Raw genomic sequence first — 24,121 nt, 5'->3', positions numbered from 1 at the left:
CCAGGCCGGTGCAGTTTCCTGCTGATAGGAGCACCGGTAAGTAAATACAATCACTTGGGGTGCCTAACATTTAGCACCCCAAGTGCTGCAAGCCTTTCCTTCTCCTTTAAGAGCTTCTTGTTCATCTCACTTCTTGTAAGGAGAAGAGGCCTTAAACAATAGAAATCGAACGACAATGGATGAAATATACTGTTATAAGGGCACGTGACAGAGAGTTGGGCGCAACCTCTGCGCCAGTTTCTGGCAACGTCGTTTTCCTGCGTCCGGAAGGCAGACTGGGTTTGCAAAGGAATACAGAATTTAAATTACATAGTATTAGGTTTCAGAAATCACTACCTTAAGTACAAACCAGTTGCAAACAGGAGTGGGAAAAACTGACAAATTGAAAGAAAAAAAAAAACGCTTTTTTTTAATGAAAAAAAAAAAAAAAAAATTTATATATATATATATATATATATATATATATATATATATATATATATATATATATATATATATTAAATTTGATCTTGATAACAGGTATAAAATTCATGCACTGATAAAGGAAACGGGGGGAAAACAGTGAAAGATTTAAAGGAGAAACAAACCCGTACTAGAAAAAAGTCCTACCCCCCATCCCTGCGTAGACCAACCTCCCTCCTCCCCCACAGCCTAACTGCCCCCCCCCCGTGCAAATGCCCCTAATTTTTTACTTATCCCTCCGTGCACATCTGATTTTGGGAGTTCAAAGACGCCATCTTCTTTTTTCGGTCTTCGGAATCTGAGCGGAAATTTTCTGCGAATGCACCAAAAGTCACGAAAATTTCCAAAATATTTTCGTGACATTTTTCTTAGACACTTTTGTAACTTTCAGTGCATGCGCAGCTGTTCGGAACCGGAAATTTACTCCAACTGAGCATGTGGTGAAATTCCGCTCAGATTCCGAAGAAGCCCGAAAAAAAGAAGATGGCGCCCATGAACTCGTGAGGCCAGATATGCACAGAGGGGCAAGTAATAAATTAGGGGCATTTGCCCGGGGTGACAGGTTAGGCTGTGGGGGAGGAGCGAGGTTGGTCTACGCAGGGTAGGTTTTTTTTTTCTAGTACGGGTTTGTTTCTCCTTTAAATTTAAAGTCTAAAAACAGTTAAAATTTTAAAAAAGGGTGGGGGGGAGGGGCGCCTGAAAAAACACTGGACAAGTATTTAAAAATAGTACTCGAGTAAACCAAGGCTAAATGTAGCTTAAAGGCTTATTACTATAACAAACTTTATGGCCCTGAAATAAATATTTAAAATCATTTGGAAGGGAAACGAGAAAAAAAAAAAAAAAAAAGCTTGCAGCGAAATGAGACAATAAACTGAATATCCATGTCGAAGTCACTTCTGATAAACATGGACAAGAGAATGTATCCAAGTGAACATACCTGCTTTTTCTGAAAGAAAACTGAATTTTGTACAAGGTGGGAAAAAAATAATAGAAATAACGGTATGAGAACTGGTAAATACTTTGGTCACACTAATTGTCAAATAGTTATGTTCAATAGGTTAGATCTGTGTATACACTGTATAAAAACTATTTTTACAACCATTTTAACCATAGTATCACTATTACTGAAGTGGTGAGTTCTTATTTCACAGGGCACCAGGTTTTTGTTTTTTTGTTGGTTTTTAGAACAATACAATATAAACATACACAAAAAGTCTTATTTGTCAATGTGCAATTGTTTTTTTTTTGTTTTTTACACTGTACAACACCTTAAAATCAAAAAAAAAAGGGGGAAAAAAATGTTGCTGGTCCTGATCCCTTGCAAAGTTAGTGCAGCAGTGACTGGCGTTGACAGGCATTTCTTCCAAAATCCTCAAGTACGCTATTAAAATCCCCTGTGGATATATCAGTTAGAAGTCTTCAACTTAGCAACAGGTATCACATCATACGGGCCCATTGGCTGAAGCTCCATCTAACACAATTTGTTCAGAGGTTCTGGAAGAAAAGGAAATTTCTGGTGTTAGACTAGAGAAGTAGTGATGTACAGGTCGGGATTTCCCCAACTGAACACGAACCCTTAGCCCGTATCTGACTTCTGGGTTTCTTTTATAGTCCCGCCCCACCAATGACATCACAAAAAGGGCGGAGCACACAGGTTCAATGTCTATAAAAGATGAACCCGAAAGTCTGAAGCCAGCTTTAGGCGGGTTCGGAGCTGTCCTTGCACTCTTCCTCGCTGGTGGCGGGTGTGGGTTGAGCTCTTCTCCTGCTCTCCCCGCCCCCACTCGCAAGGAAGAGTGTGAGGTCGGCCCGAACTCGCCTGACCTGCGGGTATCAGGTGGGCCGCACATCACTATAGTGAAGATTATATTTTTAGTGAGTCCAACCATAATCAATACAAAACTTTTTATCTTTTTAAAGGCAATTCACACTGTTGACTTCAGTCACAAGCAATAGCAGGAAACAGTTTGATACAGGTATGGACCTGTTATTCAGAATGCTCTGGGGGTTTCCGGATAATGGATCTTTCCATAATTTGGACCTTTAGGAGCAGATTTATTAAGGATCGAAGTGAAAATCCAAATTTTCGATTTTTTTTTTTTGGTCGAAAATCTCAAATTTAAATTTTGTATTATCCAAACTCGATTCAAGTTTTAAATTGAATTTCGAGATCTATCATACTCTGGCCTAATTAGAATATTCGCCATCTAAAACCAGCAGAACTGCTATTTAAGTAAATGGGAGAGGTCCAGGGATCGATTTGGTGAGGTTTGCAGCCTTCCTGGAAAACTCGAATAGTTTAAATTCGAAGAGAGTTTCTCATTCAAATAGATTAGGGTTTCCGGGTGAGTTCAAATAGCCCAAGCTGAGCAAATTAAATTGATAAATTTTGATTGGTCGAATTTAATGGGAGTTTTAAATCACTTACACGGAATCGAAATTTGATAAAATCATTTGATAAATGACTTTCTACTAGAAAATCATGTAAACATAAAATAAACCCAATAGGATTGTTTTGTTTTTAATAAGGATTATTTCTTAGTTGGGATCAAGTACTAATTACGGTTTTATTATTACAGAGAAAACGGAAATCATTCTTAAAAAAAAAACGGGATTATTTGAATAAAATGGAGACGGCCTTTCCGTAATTCTGAGCTTTTTGGACAATGGGTTTACAGATAACAGATCCCATACGTGTACTACATATTTTGCTGTAACTAAAAAAGGGTTTACAGAGTCACATTATGACTGTCAAATGCAAAATAGATGAAAAAAAAAAAAAAATAAGACTAACATGTTGCTTAGACAATATAGTAAGTTAAAAAAGACAAACTTCCTGTAAATATGCTGTAAGATAATGAATCTAGGAAATGAACTTACCTCTGCTCTTGACTGCTACTACTGGGCTGTGTTGGAGGAGCATTTTCCATTGCTGAGTCAAAGTTTTCCACTACACCATATTTACAAGCAGAATCATGAGAGGTAGTCAGTTTTCCTTCCTCACTATAAAGAAAGAAAGGTTTAATTAGCAATATGTTATTATTGAAAAAAATAAACAGCTTCGTGACTGTGAATTGGTTAATCTAAAGGAATAGGATTTTAGAATACATATGGAGCCATGCAATGGTGATAAACGAGATGAACCAATGATGAAAAACAATATATATACTGCAGCATGTGCATTACAAAACAAAAAAAAACAAAAAAAAATTAAATAAAAAGTATCACGGACATGGAAATGAAACGTCCGTGGGGCTCATTTATAAAAACTGGGCAAATTTGCACCTGGGCAGTAACCCATAGCAACCATTCAGTGATTAGCTTTTTTCAATCAGCTGCAGGTTGAACACTGAAAGCATTCATCTGATTGGTTGCCATGGTTTACTGCCCAGGAGCAAATTTGCCCAGTGTTTATAAATGAGCCCCCCGTATGTACAATGCAGGGCAATTGATTGGGCAGATGTGGGGAATTATGGGTGATCTGCACTTGTGGCAGAAGGGTTTTTAAACTGAAGATACATACCAATAGGATTTCAACACTCTGTAGCCAACAGTGTGCAAAGAGAAAAAAGGAAAAAAAGGGGAGAAGCAGGAATAAAACATGCTGCATTTAAAAAAAAAAAAAGTTTGTGTTCAGTCTCATCAGAAAGACTACAAGGGACAGAAGCATTAAAAATAAATTTTACACAAGTTGTTAGAGCAAATAGAAATAAACAATACTGTAAGGGGCAGATTTATCAAGGCTTGAACTGCAAATACGAATTTGAACTTTGAACGAGTTTATCATCAAAACTGTCAAATTCTAGGGAGTTATTCAAATTCGATTCATGTTTTTCAAAAAAATCGAATTCAATTTTCAAGATTTACCATATTCTGGCCCTCGAACTCTACTATTAGCCACCTAAAACCTGTTGAATTGCTGTTTACAACAATGGGAGACGTGCAGGGGTCAATTTGGAGTTGTTTGCAGCCTTCCGGACATTCATTTTTTTTTTTAAAAAAAAAAACGCAAATAGAGTTTTTAAAATTCAAATCTAATTCGATTCGAGTTTTCATGGTCAATTCTATTCACCAGAGTTTAAAAAAAAATTGATTTTTATAATAAAGTTTCCGATTGGTCGAATTTCGAGTTCATGGGAGTTTTAAAAAAACTCAAAATTAAATATAAAACAATCTGTTTGTTCTTTTGAGAAAATATTTTAGTGCAGAAGTCTGCTGGAGCAGCATTATTAACTGCTATGTTTTGGGGGGAAAAAAAAAATCATGTTTTCCCATAACGGTATCCCTTTAACTCAATGCAAAACAAACTCTAGGAAATAACAGATGAATACATTGGGTGTGCAAAAGCTTTTGCCGTCTGGGCAGCGTCTCAAAATCTCTCAATGTTCCAAGAGAGCACCTTTGTGGGACACAGTCACGGATCTTAAAAATAGTCATTTACATCATTCCACAATTCCAGACATATACAAGAGAAATGTCAACTATGTTACTATGCAAGTGGCGCATGTGGACTAAATCTTTTTTGCAGCTTTCAAATAATTCTCCCGCATAATCCATTTTAAACAATTCCTTTTTCTCTGTAATGATAAAATAGTACCTTGTACTTGATCCCAACTAAAATATAGTTAATTATAATATAATTAAGCCTATCAGGTTTATTTAATGTTTAAATGACAAAATTATGGAAAGATAGTTTATCTGTAAAAAAAACAGGTCCTAAGCATTTTAGATAACAGGTCCCATACCTGTACAATAGATTAGTCTGATTCATCCGAGATGTCTATTGTGCAGTCAAGAAGAATAGTGAAGCTGCTTGCCTAAACAAAACCTAAAAGGTGCCATATATTGGCCGGCCAAATATGCTTTGAGCCAGTTCGGCCCAGGGGCTGAATGGACAAATCGGTTACGAGAGGCAAAATGATATGGCTGCCTTCAGATTGTTCATGTAAAGAACAATGCACAAACCTGCCTGTGAGAATTTTTGAATGGCGGCTGCCCATCGCTGCTGACATGTTCTATTGCAAATTGTTTCTGCTGTATAACTTCAAGGCTAATGCATAGACGCAGTGATCCCCAACCAGTAGCTTGTGAGCAACATGTTGCTCCCCAACCCCTTGGATGTTACTCTCAGTGGCTTTAAAAGCAGGTGCTTATTTTTGAATTCCAGGCTTGCAGGAAACTTTTGTTTGTATAAAAAACAGGTGTATTGCCAAACAGAGCCTCCTGTAGGCTGCCAGTTCACATAGGGGCTACCAAATAGCCAATCACAGCCCTTCATTGGCATCCTCTGGAACTATTTTCATGCTTATGTTGCTACCCAACCCCTTCCTACATTTGAATGTGGCTCACAGGTGAAAAAGGTTGGGGATCCCTGGCATAGAGAATAGATGTCCCCAAACTGTCCCCTAATACCCACCAGATAAGAGTATGTGCCAATGCATTTAGGACATTTAAATTTCATTGTATTACCGGTACCTTAATCGGCAGGCTAAAGGGCTAATTTATAGTGATGAGTAAATCTGTGACGCTTCACCAAAAACTCAGTGAACCCCATTGAAGTCAATGGACATCAAAACCATTTTGACCAACGACAATCGTCAATGGGCGTCCAAATAATTTTTACATGCGAGACTCTCTTGTCCAAATGCATTAATGTCAATGGGAGTCCAAATAATTTTGTTGTGACAATTTTTTTCGTTGCAGCGAATATTTCCAAAGCGAATTTTCGCGAAAAAAGATTTGCAGTCGGTGAAGTGCACAAATTTCCCCCATGAATCCATGCCTAGCGAATAAATTCACTCATAACTACTAATTTATTATGAGTGTAACAAGCACAATTTGCAAAGTGAAGGATTTTAAGACAGCAATTTAGCAAAAAGGAGATCGTTACCTTTTAAAAACAGCAGTCTCTGTTTTTGCATCTACAGTAAGGCTGAGCGTTTCCTTCATGCTGCCATTCATCACAGTTTCTGTCATCTGATCCGCATTTTCCCCTTCCTCGTCCCCATCAGAAACTGCATCCATAGCAACAGTAACTAGAAAAACATTTTATAGGAACTAATCACTCACTGGCTAATAATAATACTACATTGTGTGGTTATAAAAACATTGGAAACCATTGTTAAAAAAAAAAAAAAACGTACCTTCTGTTTGTGCTGATGCATTTACACTGAGAGGATCCACTGGCTCTGTGCTTGTTTCCATTTCAACAGGAGAGCTACTTCTTATAGTCTCCTTTGTACTGAGAAGAGAAAATTAATAGAGAAAGACAGTCAGACAACCTGTAGCTTTCATTCACTCTCATTGAGGGGATCATCAGTAACATTTCTATAAACCGAAACATATATCATACATTATAATAGGTTATATATTAACAAAAAAATCAGCATGATTCTTCTGAACAAGAACTCACGAACACTGCTAGAGATAAGAGAAAGGACTTACTTAATTGGAGATGTGAACTCAGAAAAAGAAGCCCAGCCAGTTTCTTTAGAGGACAAAGGCTCTTCTGTGCTCCATGCGTCAGAACCAACAGAGTCCAGACTTGCTACATGTGCTGTTTCCATTGGTATGTCAAAGTTTGCAGTCCAGTTGCTTGCTAGGGGTTAACAGAAAGTTATAAATAAAAAAAAATCATAGGTTAAATTAGCACATAAAAGGACAGGGCTGTTTTTCACTATACTTACTAAAAGATGATTCAATCAGGTGATCAGTGAGTGACACAAAACATTGCAAAAGGCAACAGACAAAAAGGACAATATTTATGGATATGTGGGTAAAATATCTGTCAGTTTAAGATGTTAATTACTTTGTCATGTGATCATTACCCCAACATGTAATAAAAGGCACCAAGTTTGCCAAGGTGCAGTACTATAGGAAACCAACAAGATCTTTTAAAGGACCAGTAACATTTAAAAATAAAATAAAAAAAATAGTTTGTATAAAACAAAAAAAAAAAAAAAAGACAAATTACTTTTAAATCGCTAAGTCTTTAATAAGAAATAACTTACCTTAACTCCACGTGCGCTCCTCTTCAGAAAAGGCGATCTGATGATCCATCATGCAGTGCTCGATTTCTCCTCCCTGCTTTTCTTATAGGAGATAGCCAGGGAGGAGAAATCGAAAGCCGTATGATCGCTCATCGCCATGTAGTCTTTTCTGAAGAGGAGCGCAAGCGGAGTTATTTCTTAATAAAGAATTAGCGATTTAAAGTTTAATATGTCTAGTGTTTTTTTTTCGTTCAATACTAACAATTTAAAAAAAAAAAAAAATTATGTTACTGATCTTTTAAACAGGTGACCAGTAAATGCTAGAAGCTGGTTGATTGCTATGGGTTACTGCACCTGGGCAAACTTATTACATAATCTCATTAGAGTTTGCATTCCCTTCAGCTGAACACTAAATAAAATGGATACATATACAGGTATGGGACCTATTATCCAGAATGCTTGGGACCTGGGGCTTTCCAGATAATGGTTCTTTCCGTAATTTGGATTTTCATACCTTAAGACTACTAGAAAATCATGTAAACATTAAATAAACCCATTTGGTTGGTTTTGATTCCAATAAAGATTAATTATATCTTATTTTGGATCAAGTACAAACTACTGTTTCATTACTATAGAGAAAAAGAAAATATTTAAAAAATTTGGATTTTTTTATTATAATGGAGTCTATGGGAGACGTCCTTTCCGTAATTTGGAACTTTCTGGATAATGGGTTTCCGGATAACGGATCCCATACCTGTACTGCAAAAAAGTGCTGGGAATGCTGGATCAGTGCAAACCCTACTAAAACACTAAGGGGGGGATACGTGCAAATATTTTCACAACAGCTTTCATAAGGAGCATAAAGAGTTACCTTCATTAGCATCAACTTCCATTTTGTCTTCGTGGTTGACTGTGCTTGACTCAAATAATCCCTGTTTAACAGTTTCCTCCTCTTCAGAGTCTGTGCTCTCTTCGCTGTCTGTGCTTCCTGAGCTATTGGAACAATCATTTATTAAATGCAAAAAATATAATTCAAATCTTGCAAGGTTTACTATTCTTTCCCATTCCATGGGGGAAAAAAGCCTCTTTTGCATTGTACCTTCCTGTTGTATGCCAACGAATAGGAGAGGATATATATAGAAAAAGTAGCTTCATGGAATCATAGTTTTTGGCTGCTGGGGTTAGTGACCCCAACTTGAAAACGGTCAAGAGGAATAAGAGAAAGGCAAATAAACTATTTTTAAAAAAAGCGCAAAGAAAAGTTGAAAGAACATTATATAACATACTAAATGTTAACGTAAAGGTGAGTTCTTTTTTATACAAATACAACAGTCCAAGTTGCATTTGAAAGGCTCATCACACATGGTTAACAAGTTTCTTTACCTTGACCTCCTTTGGGTTTCTTGGGGGAAGGCAATATTTTTCTCTTCCCAGATGTCTTCCTCATCTGATCCGCCGTCATCAAACTGTTGTATTCTTTCTTTGCAGCAGGCCTCAAACAGAGCGATGTTAGCCTAAACAAAATTGTACAAAAATTGTTTCTATGAATACGCCAGGTGCAGCAAGAAGGCAGCAATATGTATACAAACTATGATTAATATCTAATCATATCAAAAAGGCACCCTTATACCATACACATGGCACTTCCTACTTACTATTCTTCTTGATTCCCAGTAATCGGTGGGACACATTATTATCATCCCTGTCAAGATTGTTGGGCAATGAACTTGCTGGACATAGGCAGAGTTACTTTTGCTCAGTTCAGTACACAGACTTTTTACCCCAGTATACTTCCTGAGTAAATGGGAGATTGCAATAATTTACCATATCCCAATTTGCATTTTCACTGACATCATCATAGGAGGTGTATATGGCAGGAATTAATGATTCCAGAAGTCTCTATTTGGCTTTATGAATGACTGACACATTCTCTCTCACGCTCTCTCTCTCTTTAACCAGCCAATATATACATTTAACTAAAAGTGTATTTAAAACAGTAACATCAAAAAAAAAAAAATGGGATTTTTAATACTTACCGTTAAATTAGTTTCTCTGTAGTCGATAGGGGGACACAGGGAACAGCTGGGGTTAAGCTCCACCCTCCAGAGGCAGGACACTTGAATGAATAATTAAGGGGGCGTGACCTAGGGTCTGGCTTAACCCGGCACTGCACCAACCTATTCAGTTTAGAGACTGCTAAACATAGGAATAACATTTAAGTAGCAGAACTGGTAACTCAGGAAGTATTCCCTCATGGACCAACGTGGTCAACATCTCGCCGAGGGCAAGAAGCCCTGTGTCCCCCTATTGACTACAGAGAAACGGATTAAACGGTAAGTATTAAAAATCCCATTTTCTCTGACGTCTCAGGGGGGACACAGGGAACAGCTGGGGACTTAAAGCAGCCCCGAGAACAGCAGGGTGGGAGCGAAGAGATTGTGGCACAAAGGCAGCCGCAGAAGAGGAGACTGTCTAATTTGTAGAATTTGGAAAATGTGTGAACGGACGACCAGGTGGCAGCTCTGCAGATCTGATCCAGGGATGCCGAATTGCGCCAAGCCCAGGAAACTCCCATTAATCGTGTGGAAGGTGCTTTCACATGCTCTGGCGTTGATTGCCCTTTGGAAATGTAAGCTTGACGGATTGTCTCCTTCAGCCATCTTGCAATGGTCTTCTTGGATGCCGCCATGCCTCTTTGAGGCCCATTCGGAATTACAAAATCATTGAGAGCGTCGAAAGGGCTTAGACTTTTCCACATACCAACGAAGGGCTCTGACCACATCTAGGCTGTGAAGTAGTTTTTCCTTAAGGTTCCGGGCATAAGGAAAGTACCACAATTTACTGCTTTATGTGAAATGTGGACACTACCTTGGGTAGAAATGATGGTAATGTGCGTAGGACTGCTTTATCCTTGTGGAATACTAGATAAGCTGGATCACACGATAGGGCACTCAGTTCCGAGACTCTTCTGGCGGTAGTAATTGCCACTAAAAACACTACTTTCCAGGTGAGCCACTTGTCGGTAATGGTCCCTAGTAGTTCGAAAGGGGGGTCCAGTAGGGCGTCCAATACTAGGCTGAGATCCCATCCTGGAATCGGAGGACGAAAGGGTGGCGCTACATGAGCCACTCCTTGCAGGAATGTGTGTACGAAGTTTTCTAGAGCTATGCATAAGTGAAATAGGGCCGAGTGCGGAGACCTGTACCTTTAAGGAACTCCATTTGAGGCCCAGCTGGCAGCCTCGTTGTAGGAAGGACAAGATTCTTGGAATGTTTAACTCGAGGAAGGGTACTTGTGCCTCTTCGCACCAGTTCCAGTAGCTACGTCATACCCTGTGATAGGCTTTAGAAGATGTGGGTTTGCATGATTTCAACATCGTGACAATGACCTCTTCGGCTATGCCTGGTCTTCACCAGATGTCAGCTTCAATAGCCATCCCGTTAATGCAAATAGACCCAGATTGTGGTGGGCTATGGGCCCCGGGCACAGAAGATCCATTCTGGGTGGTAGGTGAACTGGTTGTACTGCCGACATTTCTTGGAGATCGGAGAACCACGTTCTCCTGGGCCAGAAGGGAGCTATTACAATCACTTTGGAGTGCGATTGTTTGATCTTCTTGAGAACCCGCGGCAACATGGGTAGTGGTGGAAAGATGAAGGCCAGATTGAAGTGCCAATTCTGGGTCATGGCATCCACCCCTGCTGCTTACGGATCTCGAAATCTTGCAAAGAATCTCTTGCGGTTGGATCTGGAGGCCATCAGGTCGATTTGAGGTAGTCCCCATTGACTCACAAAGTTCTGAGAAAACCTTCGGGTGAAGTTCCCATTCCCCTGGATCCAGTTGGTTCTGGCTGAGAAAATCTGCTTTTGTGTTGTTTACTCCTGGGATATGGATGGCCGACAGCCTTACGAGGTTGCTTTCCGCCCATCTCAGAATCTCTCGTGTTTCTGATAGAATTGCTTTGCTGTGGGTTCCACCCTGTGTTGATGTAGGCTACTGTGGTAGAGTTTGTCGGTCTGAACTCTCACTGGATTTGACTGCAATTGGTGTGTCCAGTGATGGAGAGCTAATCGTACTGCTGAAGCCAGTATATTTATGTGAAGTTTCTGGAGGTGACCATGTACCCTGCACGGATAGATTGCCCCATGTTGCACCCCAGCCCTGGAGGTTGGCATCTGTCATGATTACCGTCCAACCCAGAGTCGCCCAGGATTGGCCCCTTGATAGATTGTCTTGTCAAAGCCACCATTGGAGGGATTCACTCGTTGCTTGCAGCAGCTTGATCCTCTGGGAAAGAGAGCCTCCTTTCCATCCCGACAGAATGTTGGCTTGAAGGGGTCGCAGGTGAATTTGTGCAAACGGGACCGCTTCTATGGATAAGACCATCATTCCTAGCACCCTCATGGCCAGGTGTATGGTCGGATGCTGGATGTGAGATAGTTTGAAGACTTGATCTCTGCTCCTTATCGGTTGGTCTAGTGGCAAGGTCACTCGTTGGGTGAGGGTGTTGAACTCTAGTCCCAGGAATGTCATCTAATGGCTGGGGATAAGACTGGACTTGTCCCAGTTGATTGTCCAGCCAAAGTCTTGTAGCAGAAGAATCGCCATTTGAAGATCTGTTCTGCCCTTCTCTGTCTTGGCTTTCAGAAGAAGATCGTCCAAGTAGGGCGTCACCGATATACCCTGGAGTTGTAGGAAGGCAGCTGTTACAGCCATGAGCTTGGTGAAGACCCGGGGGGCTGAAGGGAAGGGCCACAAACTGGTAGTGGCGATTCTTGAATGCAAATCTCAGAAAATGATGAGGTGGTGGCCAGATTGGCACATGAAGATATGCAGCCTTGATATCTAGGGACATTAGTTGTGCCCGAATCACAGATCTCAAGGTCTCCATTTTGAAGCGTACCGAACGTATTTGCTTGTTGAGGTATTTCAGGTCGAGGACTGGTCTGAAGGAGCCGTTCCTCTTGGAGACTAGGAACAGATTGGAGTAGAACCCGGAGAATTTCTCAAGCGGGGGCACTGGTACAATCACTCCGTTCTGTTCCATCTTGGATATGCATTCCAAAAAGCCCTGAGCCTTGGAAGGGTTGACCGGGATTCTGGACATAAGGAATTTTCTGGGGGGAGGGGAAGAAAAGTCCAAGTGGTAGCCTCCTGAAATTATTTTGTTGACCCAATTGTCTGACGAATGTCGGTTCCACACCTCCTGGAATTGAAGCAACCTGCCCCCGTCAACCCGACGTGGACTTGTCAGCTATGGGTTTGTTGTGGAACTTGTTGGGTCTTCATGCAGGATGTCCCTTGTCAATGGTCTTTGCTCGAAAGTGGGAACATTGGGGAGGGCTACTGCGTCTGTTGTAACGTCCACGAACATTTTTTCCCCGTCTGTATGAAGAAGTGGTTTTGCTTTTGGTGCGAGGGAGGAATGTACTTTTTCCCCGTCACTTGTGATATGATCTTTTCTAATTATTCGCGGAAAAGACGCTGTCCCTTGGATGGAAGTGAGGTTAGCGATTTCTTTCAACTAAGGTCAGCCGTCCAATTCTTTAGCCAGAGAGTTCTACGGGCGAACTGTAATCTGGGCCGCATCTAAGGTAGCGTCACATACATAAGCGGAAGATTCTGCTATCGCCTGTGCCTAGGCAAGTAGTTCCGATCTAGGAACCCCGTGTTGAATGTCTCTAATCAAGGAATCAGCCCATGTTTGTTTGGCCCTGGCCATCCAGGTAGAGGCTAGTACAGGCCGTAGAGTAGAACCTGCGGATGAGTACAGTGCTCTCAAGAATCCCTCTAGACGTCTGTCAGATGGGTCTTTAAATGCTTCTGAGTCTCCGAGTGGTAGTGCTGTGGCCTTGGACAGTCTGGAGACTGGATCATCAACTGTTGGTGGCATGGACCACTTGTCCGCCAATTCTTTGGGAAAAGGATAGGATTTGGAGAATTTACGAGTTGCCTGGAATTTTCGTTCAGGCGAATTCCACTCATCCTGAATGATGGCGAGGCGTTGATCATGAGAAGGGAGAAAACTGTTGAGGACTTGTGTTGTCTCTTGAATAAACTCGTAGTTTGAGTTTGTTGATGTCAAAAATCTTGAGAAATTCAAGTATCCCTTTTGATGATACGATCAATATCATGTTGTGGCTTGCGGCCTTTTTGGTCTTCGCAGTCATCCTCTTCTTCCCCAGAAGATATGTCGGATGGTGGTAGTTCACCCTCCGATTGGGATGAATCCGCTCCAGCTGAAGAACCCTCTGAGGGGGTATGATTGCTAGTTTCTCCTTTTGGAGTGTCTACCCGTTTGCGTTTCCCGCTGGGTTTCTGACCCAGCTTGGCTAAGGCTTTACCCAAATTATCTGCGATGGAGGGTAAGCTCTGTAGGGAAGCAAGCGATTGAGAAAGCTGTATAGCCCAGAGGTGGGCCGGGGGGTCTGTGGAAGTGCCCGCTACCCCATCAGAAGAAGAGTCATCTAAGTTGGGGTTCCCAGCCGGGGGATCAGAGAGGATGGATGGAGCCCTTGGGATTTGATCAACTCCCTGCCCCCCGGAGCATGGTCTGCAGAGAGGCTCACCCTGACCCCCTGGAATTTTTGTATTGCACTTGGTACACAAAATAAGTGACCTGTACTGCTGCTCCCCCCCCCGGTCTGGGGAATAGACCCCGACTTACCTTCTGCCTTAGCAGTGTCTGCGGTACTTGCTGAACAGGTGGGCAGAAGTGAGGGATAAGATTTTCCCTGGTGGTAATTTGCTGCACTCAGCCGAATTATTGCTGCTGAGGCCTAATGCTACTCCTACTCAGGGTGAGGAGGTGGCCTGAATGTCCGCTGCTAGCCTTTTCCAGTTGTGGAGGGGCTAAGGTCTCTATTCCCCGTGCTGTAGTTTTGGCGCGAGTAAATTAAAATGGCGCCTGGCATGCAAGTGACACTGGACGGAGGGAGTGTGTTCCATCTGAGGCGCACAAAAACAAAATGGCGCCTGGAACGCACCGGCCATAACACCCCGGTATAGGTTCCCACAAAGAGAACCCCATAGGATACAGGTAGCCCTGTTCTTAGAGGACCCCTGGTTGCCAGCTTGAGCTGGTGTGTGTTTAAATCTTCTTTCTTTCTTGAAGAGTAGAATGTCCAACCTCCTAGCAGGACACTTGAAAACTGAATAGGATGGTGCAGTGCCGGGTTGAGCCAGACTGTAGGTCAGGCCCCCTTTTAATTATTCATTCAAGTGTCCTGCATCCGGAGGGTGCAGTTCCCAGTGTCCCCCTGAGACATAAAAAATATATTAGAAATATGATGCAGCGTTGCCCTGCACTGGTAAAACTGGTGTGTATGCTTAAGAAACACTACTATTGTTCATATAAATAAGCTGCTGTGTAGCAATGGTGCAGCCATTCAAAGGAGAAAAGGCTCAGGTTACTCAGAAGATAACAGATAAGCTCTGTAGAACATAATGGTGTTATCCGTTATCCACTATTTAACCTGTGCCAAATAGCCTTTTTTTAAAAATTTTCGCCATTGCTACACAGCAGCTTGTTTATATGAACTATAGCAGTGTTTCTGAAGCAAACAGATATGTTTTAGAAATGCAGGGCAACAATACATAATATTTTTAATACTTTAAAGCACTTTCATTTTTTGGAGTTAACGTTCCTTTAAGGCCTGAGAATGTGTAAAGCTTAGAGTCATCTTATCAGGCGTGTTTCTCTGCTTTTCTTTGCTCAAAGCTGCCAGCTTGGACTGGACTGAAGTTTGAAATGCATATATTTTCAGGAGGCACTTCCAGTAAATAGCCTAAAACTCCCATATCTAGAATGTATGTAAAATGTATATATAATGTATATATCTACTCACACTTTCATTTGCATTGAGGGAGAAGTTGATGTCCGACACTCGATCAAATGAGACGCTGCACAGAGAACAGAATTTACAACCAAAAAAATATGAATATGCATAAAATGCCAACTATCTCTTATACAGCAAATGACCGGTACACTTGTACTTGAATCCATATTAGGTGGAAATGTGACAGGCAACGGACATAGTTTCAAACAGAAATGGAAAGAGGCACTAGAATTATTTTTAAATGAGACCAGAGGCATGCAAATCAGTACAACAATTTCAACAGATTTTTTTGGAAAGCCAAGTTTTGTTATTCCCATGTACACTTCCATTAAGTATTTTAGTGAGCACCCAGTGCCAAGTAATTTGTGAGCAGTTTCCCTGAAGCACCTAGCAATTAATCATCCCCTTGAAAAACAGAGCATTGTCTGCCTTCTTTTTAGGGGATTTGTAGACAAAGGGTAGGCTATGGGAGGAGATGGGGATAGCTGCAACCAGCCAGATGGGCGCACGGGCATTTTGACAGAGGCAACAGTCAAAAAACTGACGTAAATGCACTTAGAGCACTTCCTCAGCAATATATTTAAAGAGGAACTATTGCTAAAATGAAAATTCAATCTGTACCATTTCTGAAATAATCAAGTTTATCTTCACTGTCCCTCTCTCAGCATCTGTTTCTCTTCATTCTGTCTTCATGCAGCAGTTTGGTGTCAGATATTCAATGACAGTTAGAGCCAATATATTTTAAAGGAGGGCTCGTTTTGCCTAGTAGATGTTTTTGAGCTTATGCAAATTACTGATTAAAGTACAAACAAAATTTAACAAAATAACTGCCTTTTGCACAAATCCTGCATGTAGAGAGACAAGATGTCCAGTGAGCTCTGATACATCTTCTAGACAAAAGGAGTGCCCCTAGATTTAGAAAGTTTCTTATTTCAGTTTGAGGAAACATTACATTTTCCCCTTTAATATAACCTATGACCATAGTACTAAGTTTATGATATGCTTTGACTGCAATAGACAACTGCAGTGAAAACATCATCAAACTGATCTTATTTCTGAATAGTATACAGGTATATTGATCAGTGAGAGCAAAGACCAACACCAGGAGACACCAGTAATGGGGAGGGTGGGGATCACGGGAGGGGAAAAGACTTATACTCACTTCCCGATGTCATCTTGGTCAGCAAACTTCTCATCGTTGAAGCCAAACTGGTCAATAAAATTGGACGTCATTTGTTGCATCTGATAATCAGAAAAGGCCTGGCAACCCCAGGACCAACGACAGCGGTATAATATGTTTTTCTAAACTGCTATTAAATAGAAAAGCTACTCTGCTCAAATATGGCTACAGTTTTAAAGAGGTTTTAGAACGTTCAACTTAACTACATTTACTGGAAATGATCAGTTTTTACTTAAGTGGCTTTAATGGTAGTAGAACTGTATCCAAGGTAACAAATTACTGTCAATATAGTAAGGCTGACTTACAAAGATGTGTGCAGCTGCCAGCAGTAACCAATCAGGTCTTTGCTTTTACTTTTAAAGTTGTAGTAGACTTTTCAAAACAAATTGCTTACTATTGGCAAGTGCACTACGATAGGGTCGATAAAATTGAGCAGGAAGTGTCAGGAGATGTTTCCTGCTTCAGTAAATTTAAACTTTTGCAGTTCTGCTGGCTTCCCCCAACAGGGGGTGCTCCTGTTACACATTCATGATATTAACAGTATAAAAAAACGACTAATATAATGAAAGAGAAAGAAAAGGTAAACTGTTTCTACTCATAAGAGCAATATGAGCAGTTTTACATTAAATTATATGTGCTAGCTGCATATTCTTCTGCACCTAATGAATATAATCACTAAATTTAAATTAGCTGTGTGCTTACATTGTGGCTTGGATATTTTAGGCATAAATTGTTGATGCCAATATCTAAAGTTGAACAGAGCACATACACCTTACCTGCTGGATGGCAGAATCTTGCGAGAATCCAGGGTCTTTAAACTCAATTTCGTCATCGCTGGATGAGTGCATATGTCTTGTTGTAACCTGTGCAGATAAAACAACAAGAAATAAGTTTTTCTTCTTTGTGAATCACATTTTATATTCCTATTATAAGTCAGAAGCCTACCAGGTCCACTGTGTTTCTCTTGTTTGTTTCTCCCAGTGAACTTGTGCAAAAGGTTTCCCATCTTTCCTGGGCATCAGTTGGCAAATCTACAGTTTACAGTTACATAAGAGAAAAGGAAAAATATAGAAGTGTTTTATATAAATAAAAGAATTTAAAGTCGAGGTTTTATACACCACTGAAGGCAGCAGTAGAAAAAAATATCCTGTGCCATAGGCCTGATCAATAAAAGTAACAAATCATAATTAATTTAAAAGTGTGGACATCATACCAAATAGCAGTGCAACGGTTAGGACAGTCGATGGCAAAGGGCATTCGTTTTTCACAAAGGCACAAATGTGTCTAGTGCACTATTTTGGGACATGAAAAAGCTATTTGTATTTGTTCCCTAAAATTAGATTGTGGTGGGACATCTGTTTGTTAGTGCAGTGACTTTCATATATGATTTTTCCATATACACACACACCAGAGTATTTAACTTACCTTTGATAAGCTGGTGGGCTAGAACACTGTTTGGCCCCTTCTCTATACTATGGACAATGCAGTTTGCTATTCGTGTTAAGTGACCCATATAGCCGTACCTCTGTCCTCCTTCAGACCTGAAACAAAGTACAATTTGTATTCACACTGAACTTTCATGATTTGCACACAACAAGGATTCTGCTGCAGGAACTTTGGTGTTGTAGACTAGACTTTGGTAACGTTAAGCTGGGAATCATATTCAAAGATGATCAGCAGCTTTACTATATAACAAAATGGTTTACGCACAGTATTCAAGAGGAACAAAAAGCAAATTTAAAGATGTTTTGCAAGTCATGTTTAACTTTAAGATTAACTATTTTTAAGAGAAAGATGCCATTTTGGATTGCTTAAAAATAAGGTACTGATCATGCCCTTCGTACCGCTACCTAATCAAATAAATTTGTTTTATCTCCTTAAATACTACTGTAATCATGTGCAAGACAGAAGTTGCTGCTTTAAAGTGCTGTATTAATAGAAGGTCTGAAAGTCTAAAAATGAAGGTTGCAATGGAAAGTGAGGAATCTGTGGAAGTTGTAAATTATTAAAACTTGTTGGCACTTACTGTCTTTTTTCATTCATTGCCCAAGCTTCAAGTATTCTATCTATTAAGTGGCATTTCAAGAAGAGCTAAAATCAAAGAAGAATAATGTTATTTTAGAAATAGCATTGATCTAGTAGTATAAAGGGTACTATTAAACTGGTAAATTAGCTTAAAGCACCAGTAAAATCAAAAAATGTTGCCCTGCACTGACTGGTATAACTGGTGTGTTTGCTTCAGAAACACTACTATTGTTTACATAAATAAGCTGTCAGTTTCTCAGCTGTCCCAGTCATGTGACTTGTGTCTGCACTTTAGGATGGAATTACTTTCTGGCAGGCTGCTATTTCTCCTACTTAAAGGAGAAGGAAAGCTACGGAGGCATTTTATTGCCAATAGATTAGCTGCAATAGTGCAAGCTAGAATGCTATATTTATTCTGTAGAATGATTTACCATACCTGAGTAAAAAGCTCTACAAACTCTGTTTGTTTAGGATAGGAGCTGCAGTATAAATGTGGTGTGACATCACTTCCTGCCTGAGTCTCTCCCTGCTCTGGGCTCAGATTACAGCAGAGAAGGGGGGGGGGGGGAGAAGAGCAAACTGAGCATGCTCTTGCCCAGGGCAATGAGGTTTAAGCTGAAGGCAGGAAGTTTGATACAGAAGCCCATGTGTACACAATAGAAGGAAAGAAATGCAGTGTTTCTTTTGACAGGGGACGCAGAGCAGCACTACTTTGGGGGTTTACTGGTATATTTAGATGGACCTTTCTGATAAGGCTGACTTAGTTTTAACCTTTCCTTCTCCTTTAATGTAACTGAATTGGTCTCAGTGGGACTTGGTTTTTACTATTGTTTTTAGATCTACCAGGGAGCTGTTATCTTGTGTTACCGAGCTGCTATCTGGTTACCTTCCCATTGTTCTGTTGTTAGGCTACTCTGGGGGGGGGGAGGGGTGATATCACTCCCAACATGCAGTACAGCAGTAAAGTGTGACTAAATTTTTATCAGAGCACAAGTCACATGACTGGGGTAGAGGGGTACCGACAATTGTCTAGCCCCATGTCAGATTTCAAAATTAAATATAAAAAATATTAGTTTGCTCTTTTGAAAAATGGATTTCAGTGCAGAATCCTGCTGAAGCAGCACTAGTAAATGATGTGTTTTGAAAAACAGATCAGTTTAACCAGTGCAGGGCAACACTACATGATACTTTCATTACTTTAAAACACTAATTTTTTGGTGTTACTGTTCCTTTCAGTTGAAATGGTACTTACATGCTTTAGAAGAACATGGTCTCCAGTGGAGTTCTGCTCACTTATTGTGCTGTGCTCTGGAGAGTCACCAGGGCTAGCAAGAATCAGTGCTAAGCAGATTTCTACTTGGGTATGAAGAAAATTGTTCCAAGAGTATTTGAAAAACATGTCCTGTTTCAAATAGAGATTTTAAAAAAAAAAGTTTTTATACGATTAATTTTCATTGCAGAGGGTAACATTCTGCTTCACGTTTTCTGCTGAATAATGAGCTTTAGGAAATTCAATATAAAATGAGATCATTCAAAACCTTCAGTAGAGAAGACTAAGATGTGTTTCAAACAGCAATTCAGAACATTAAAATGTTTACAAAGCACTTAAAACAGATACATGACAGCTTTTGCATCAGCACCCGATTATAAGCAACAGTTATATAGGTTTTAGAAGTGCATATATTAAAACACTTACCAGTATAACTCCCATTGTGTTCAGCTCAATAAGCTCCTCGTTGATTGAATGTGTATTGGTCTGGAGTAGACTTGCTATTAACCTTATCACATTTAACCTGGTATTCCCTACAGGAGGATCAAGAATTCCCCAAGTTGTCTTCATTACACCAGTCTGAAAGGAAACAAAGAATATAAAGAGAAGATACAAAAATGGTCAATTGCTGAGCTACAGCACATTATATTTTACGGTGACATTTTCCTTAATCAGGCAGCAGATCCAAGGATTCACATACATAAGTAACCTACGGATTTTGATTTCTCCGAGTCCTGCATATATAGGAAGTATTTTATCTACTTGAATTACAAACTATAAAGCCTGAACCCCCCCCCCCCCCAAGGTGGACTCCTGGAATTCCCTAGGGATAAAAAGTTTTAACTATAGCTTGATAACTTAGAAAAATAATTGATTTGAACTTAATCCGAGTATTACTTTCACATTCATTTTGTATTTTTAATGGTTTTAGAATATATTTGCAGTTTTACACTTGTTGGGAGGCTTGAGCTCAACATTTCTTCTTGAAGGCCAAGAGTGTCAGAAACACAAACTTTCAAAGCATTTTCTATGTACTTTTCTCAGTTGAGCCAAAAAGAAACACTATGGGGGGGGGGGTTTCACAAAAGTGGAGGTAAACTGGTGTAAAATACTTTCTCCATATTCAAACAGAAATCCATCCTAAATTACAACAACCGCCAATTTTCATTTTTTAATAAAGGACAGTTTACAGACACGTAAGAATGTCCTTCAAACATCATTAAAATAGCACAAAAACTAAATTTTAAACATTTTCTCTACACATTTTATAAATGGAGTAAAGCAATATAAAGGTCCTCATAGGCCAGGGCTGTCCAACTGGTGGCCCGCGACCCCCCTTATGTGGCCCTCCATATCAAAGTCTGCCTGCTGTGTGTTTACCATACGTAATCTTTAAAATGTATCACTACAGAGATTAACTGGCCCCTGCAAAGTTTAAACCTCAAATTCACACTGTAATCCCCTGTGATACCCCTAAAATGTTCACACCTGTGATACCCCTAAAATGTTCACACCTGTGATACCCCAGCAATGTTCACACCTGTGATACCCCTAAAATGTTCACACCTGTGATACCCCAGCATTGTTCACACCTGTGATACCCCAGCAATGTTCACACCTGTGATACCCCAGCAATGTTCACACCTGTGATACCCCTGCATTGTTCACACCTGTGATACCCCAGCAATGTTCACACCTGTGATACCCCAGCAATGTTCACACCTGTGATCCCCCTGCAATGTTCACACCTGTGATCCCCCAGCAATGTTCACACCTGTGATCCCCCAGCAATGTTCACACCTGTGATACCCCAGCAATGTTCACACCTGTGATACCCCAGCAATGTTCACACCTGTGATACCCCAGCAATGTTCACACCTGTGATACCCCTGCAATGTTCACACCTGTGATACCCCTGCAATGTTCACACCTGTGATACCCCTGCAATGTTCACACCTGTGATACCCCTGCAATGTTCACACCTGTGATACCCCTGCAATGTTCACACCTGTGATCCCCCTGCATTGTTCACACTTGTGACACCTCTATTGTTCACATCCTAAAGGCCTGTACTGTTCACACCTGAGACCCAGACTGAAACTGCTCACATTGTTCACACTTTATACAAAATGCTAACGGGGCACCAGCACTGTGTCAATGTATGTAGTACATATTAGAGTGGTCCTGATTTTCTCTTGCTCTGTTCGGTTTTCCCTATGGTGTGGGTGTGTGTGTGTTACTTTGCCTGCTCTTTGCACCCTGTGTTTGCCATACTCTGTCTGACCTATGATTCCTATGGAACATAAGCCTGGTATTTGTCCTGGGGGTTTGTTAGCATTTGAGAATTATTGTTAGGGGCCCCATAAAGTGTTCAATAATATGCTGGGGTACTGTATTATACACAGGGGAGGAGGAGGCATATGGATTTAAGGGTATGTCTTAATATGATTTACTTTTTTTCACATGAGTGGCACCCTAGGCAAGAGCTTCAATCAGTCCCGCATTACCATTTACCTCCTTACCATGATTGTTTTTAAATAAAGAATGTACAACACTTTTTCATTTATATTACTGCCCCCTGTACCAGCAATCCCAGCAGCCATCCATCATACTGCCCCCCCATACTCCATTATACTGCCCCCTATACCTGTAGCAGCAAGCTCAGCGGCCATCCATCATACAGCCCTCCAGCAGACATCATATTGCACCCAATCTTTACCTGTGCCAGCAGCAGCCAAAAATAAATCTGATCACATCATATTGTCATCAAGTATTTATGTACCTGTGCCAGTGCCCAGCAGCAACAGCAAACATATGGCCCCCGGCCCAAATCTTTACCTGGCTGTGCCAGCAGGAAACTTCACACTTTCACAGTAATAGAAAGAATGTCTTCAGTTCAGTGCAACTGTGCAAGGCTGAGAGCAGCAAGCGCGAGCCACACCAAGCAGGCCACCAGCTCTGTGCCACCCAACCGCATCAGTGACATCATTGACGCGTGTACGTACGTCGCGCTGCACTGCCGCACCGAAGGAGCTATTACTTGCTGGCAAGAGGAGAAGGTAAAGGAGGGGGATTCATGCTGATCCGAAACATGTTGTGATAATTAAGTAATTTTTTATTTTCAAATGACTGCACATGACTGATATTTTCAGTCTCCTCAGTTTCACTATAATTCACAAGTTTTACCTTTGGAGGGTCCAGAAGGAGCTGGTGAAAAGATGGAAGTCTCTCTTGAATAGCTGCCAATACATTTTTATTGACTGAAAATGCAGAATAGTTCACTCCAGGAGGACAAAGGTCTATATGCCCTTCAAATCTAGAAATCAAACAGTAAGAGTTACAAGGCTAAAATCTAAAAATACATATGAATATATAAATACCATATTCATGTTAACTCAATTTTAAAGGAATTGTTCAGTGTAATAATAAAAACTGGGTCATAGATAGGCTGTGCAAAAAAAAAACCATTTCTAATATAGTTAGCCAAAATGTAATGTATAAAGGCCACAACACTACTTCCTGCTTTGCAGCTGGTCGGATGTTCTTTTGCTTAGGAAAAAAATTAGAAACCTTTCTGAAATATTTCCTAAACAGAAGAACATCAGAGTAGCCACTTTCTTTCTCCTGACAACTTCCTTGACTACCTGGTGGTCAGACAGGTGGCAATGTTGTAACACAATTCTTTCATATTAACAGTACAGGTATCCTTTAAAATCTTAGAATAAAAACAAAATAAATAATGAATGTACATTGCAAAAGTTCTTTGAATAGCACCCTTGTCAATTTTACACATTTTAAAATTTTACTTATCCTTTAAAGGGGTTGTTCACCTATGAGAACTTTAGTATGATATAGAGGGATATTCTGAGACAATTTGCAATTGATTTTCATTTTTTATTATTTAAGGATTTTGAGTTATTTAGCTCTTTATTCAGCAGCTCTTCAATTTGCATTTTAAGCAATCTGGTAGCTAGTGTCCAAATGACCCTCGCAACCATGCATGGATTTAAATAAAAGACTGGAATATAAATAGGAAAGGGCTTGAATAGAGAGATGAGTAATAAAAAGCAGCAATAACAATACATTTGTAGCCTTACAGAGGATTTGTTTTTTAGATCAGCAACGCCCTTTTGAAAGCTGAAAAGAGTCAGAAGAAAAAGGCAAATAATTATAAAAATATAAAAGATAAATAATGAAGACCAATTGAAAAGCTGTTTAGAATTTGCCATTCTATAACATACTAAAAAAAGTTACCTTAAAGGTGAACCACCCCTTTAAGTTGAATTTGTACGCAAGTTGAAACATATACATTTACTTATTAAATGCAACAAGATGGATGTTTGTCTTACCATA

General features: G+C 40.2%; 1 protein-coding gene across 8 annotated transcripts in view; it reads right to left on the bottom strand.

The window, feature by feature from the left end:
- Nucleotides 1-500: 500 nt before the first annotated feature.
- The window catches only part of ppp6r3.L (protein phosphatase 6 regulatory subunit 3 L homeolog), a 52,467-nt gene continuing 28,846 nt past the window's right edge, over nucleotides 501-24,121 (bottom strand). For 5 of the 8 annotated variants that reach the window (XM_018256622.2, XM_018256625.2, XM_018256627.2 and 2 more), the window contains 16 exons: nucleotides 22,955-23,084; nucleotides 20,195-20,347; nucleotides 19,751-19,900; nucleotides 18,500-18,564; nucleotides 17,899-18,014; nucleotides 17,419-17,504; nucleotides 17,250-17,336; nucleotides 16,456-16,553; nucleotides 15,303-15,357; nucleotides 8,838-8,968; nucleotides 8,326-8,447; nucleotides 6,910-7,063; nucleotides 6,609-6,706; nucleotides 6,356-6,500; nucleotides 3,346-3,468; nucleotides 501-1,959 (listed from right to left, as the gene is read on the bottom strand). In XM_018256622.2, the coding sequence (XP_018112111.1) occupies nucleotides 1,908-1,959; nucleotides 3,346-3,468; nucleotides 6,356-6,500; nucleotides 6,609-6,706; nucleotides 6,910-7,063; nucleotides 8,326-8,447; nucleotides 8,838-8,968; nucleotides 15,303-15,357; nucleotides 16,456-16,553; nucleotides 17,250-17,336; nucleotides 17,419-17,504; nucleotides 17,899-18,014; nucleotides 18,500-18,564; nucleotides 19,751-19,900; nucleotides 20,195-20,347; nucleotides 22,955-23,084 (1,765 nt within the window). In that variant the 3' untranslated portion in view covers nucleotides 501-1,907. 8 annotated transcript variants of the gene reach the window in all.

Source organism: Xenopus laevis, chromosome 4L (assembly GCF_017654675.1).
Source record: "Xenopus laevis strain J_2021 chromosome 4L, Xenopus_laevis_v10.1, whole genome shotgun sequence".
In the NCBI taxonomy this organism is placed as follows: Eukaryota; Metazoa; Chordata; class Amphibia; order Anura; family Pipidae; genus Xenopus; species Xenopus laevis.
The sequence above is the reverse complement of the archived record's forward strand: the minus strand, read 5'-3'. Positions and strand labels throughout refer to the sequence as shown.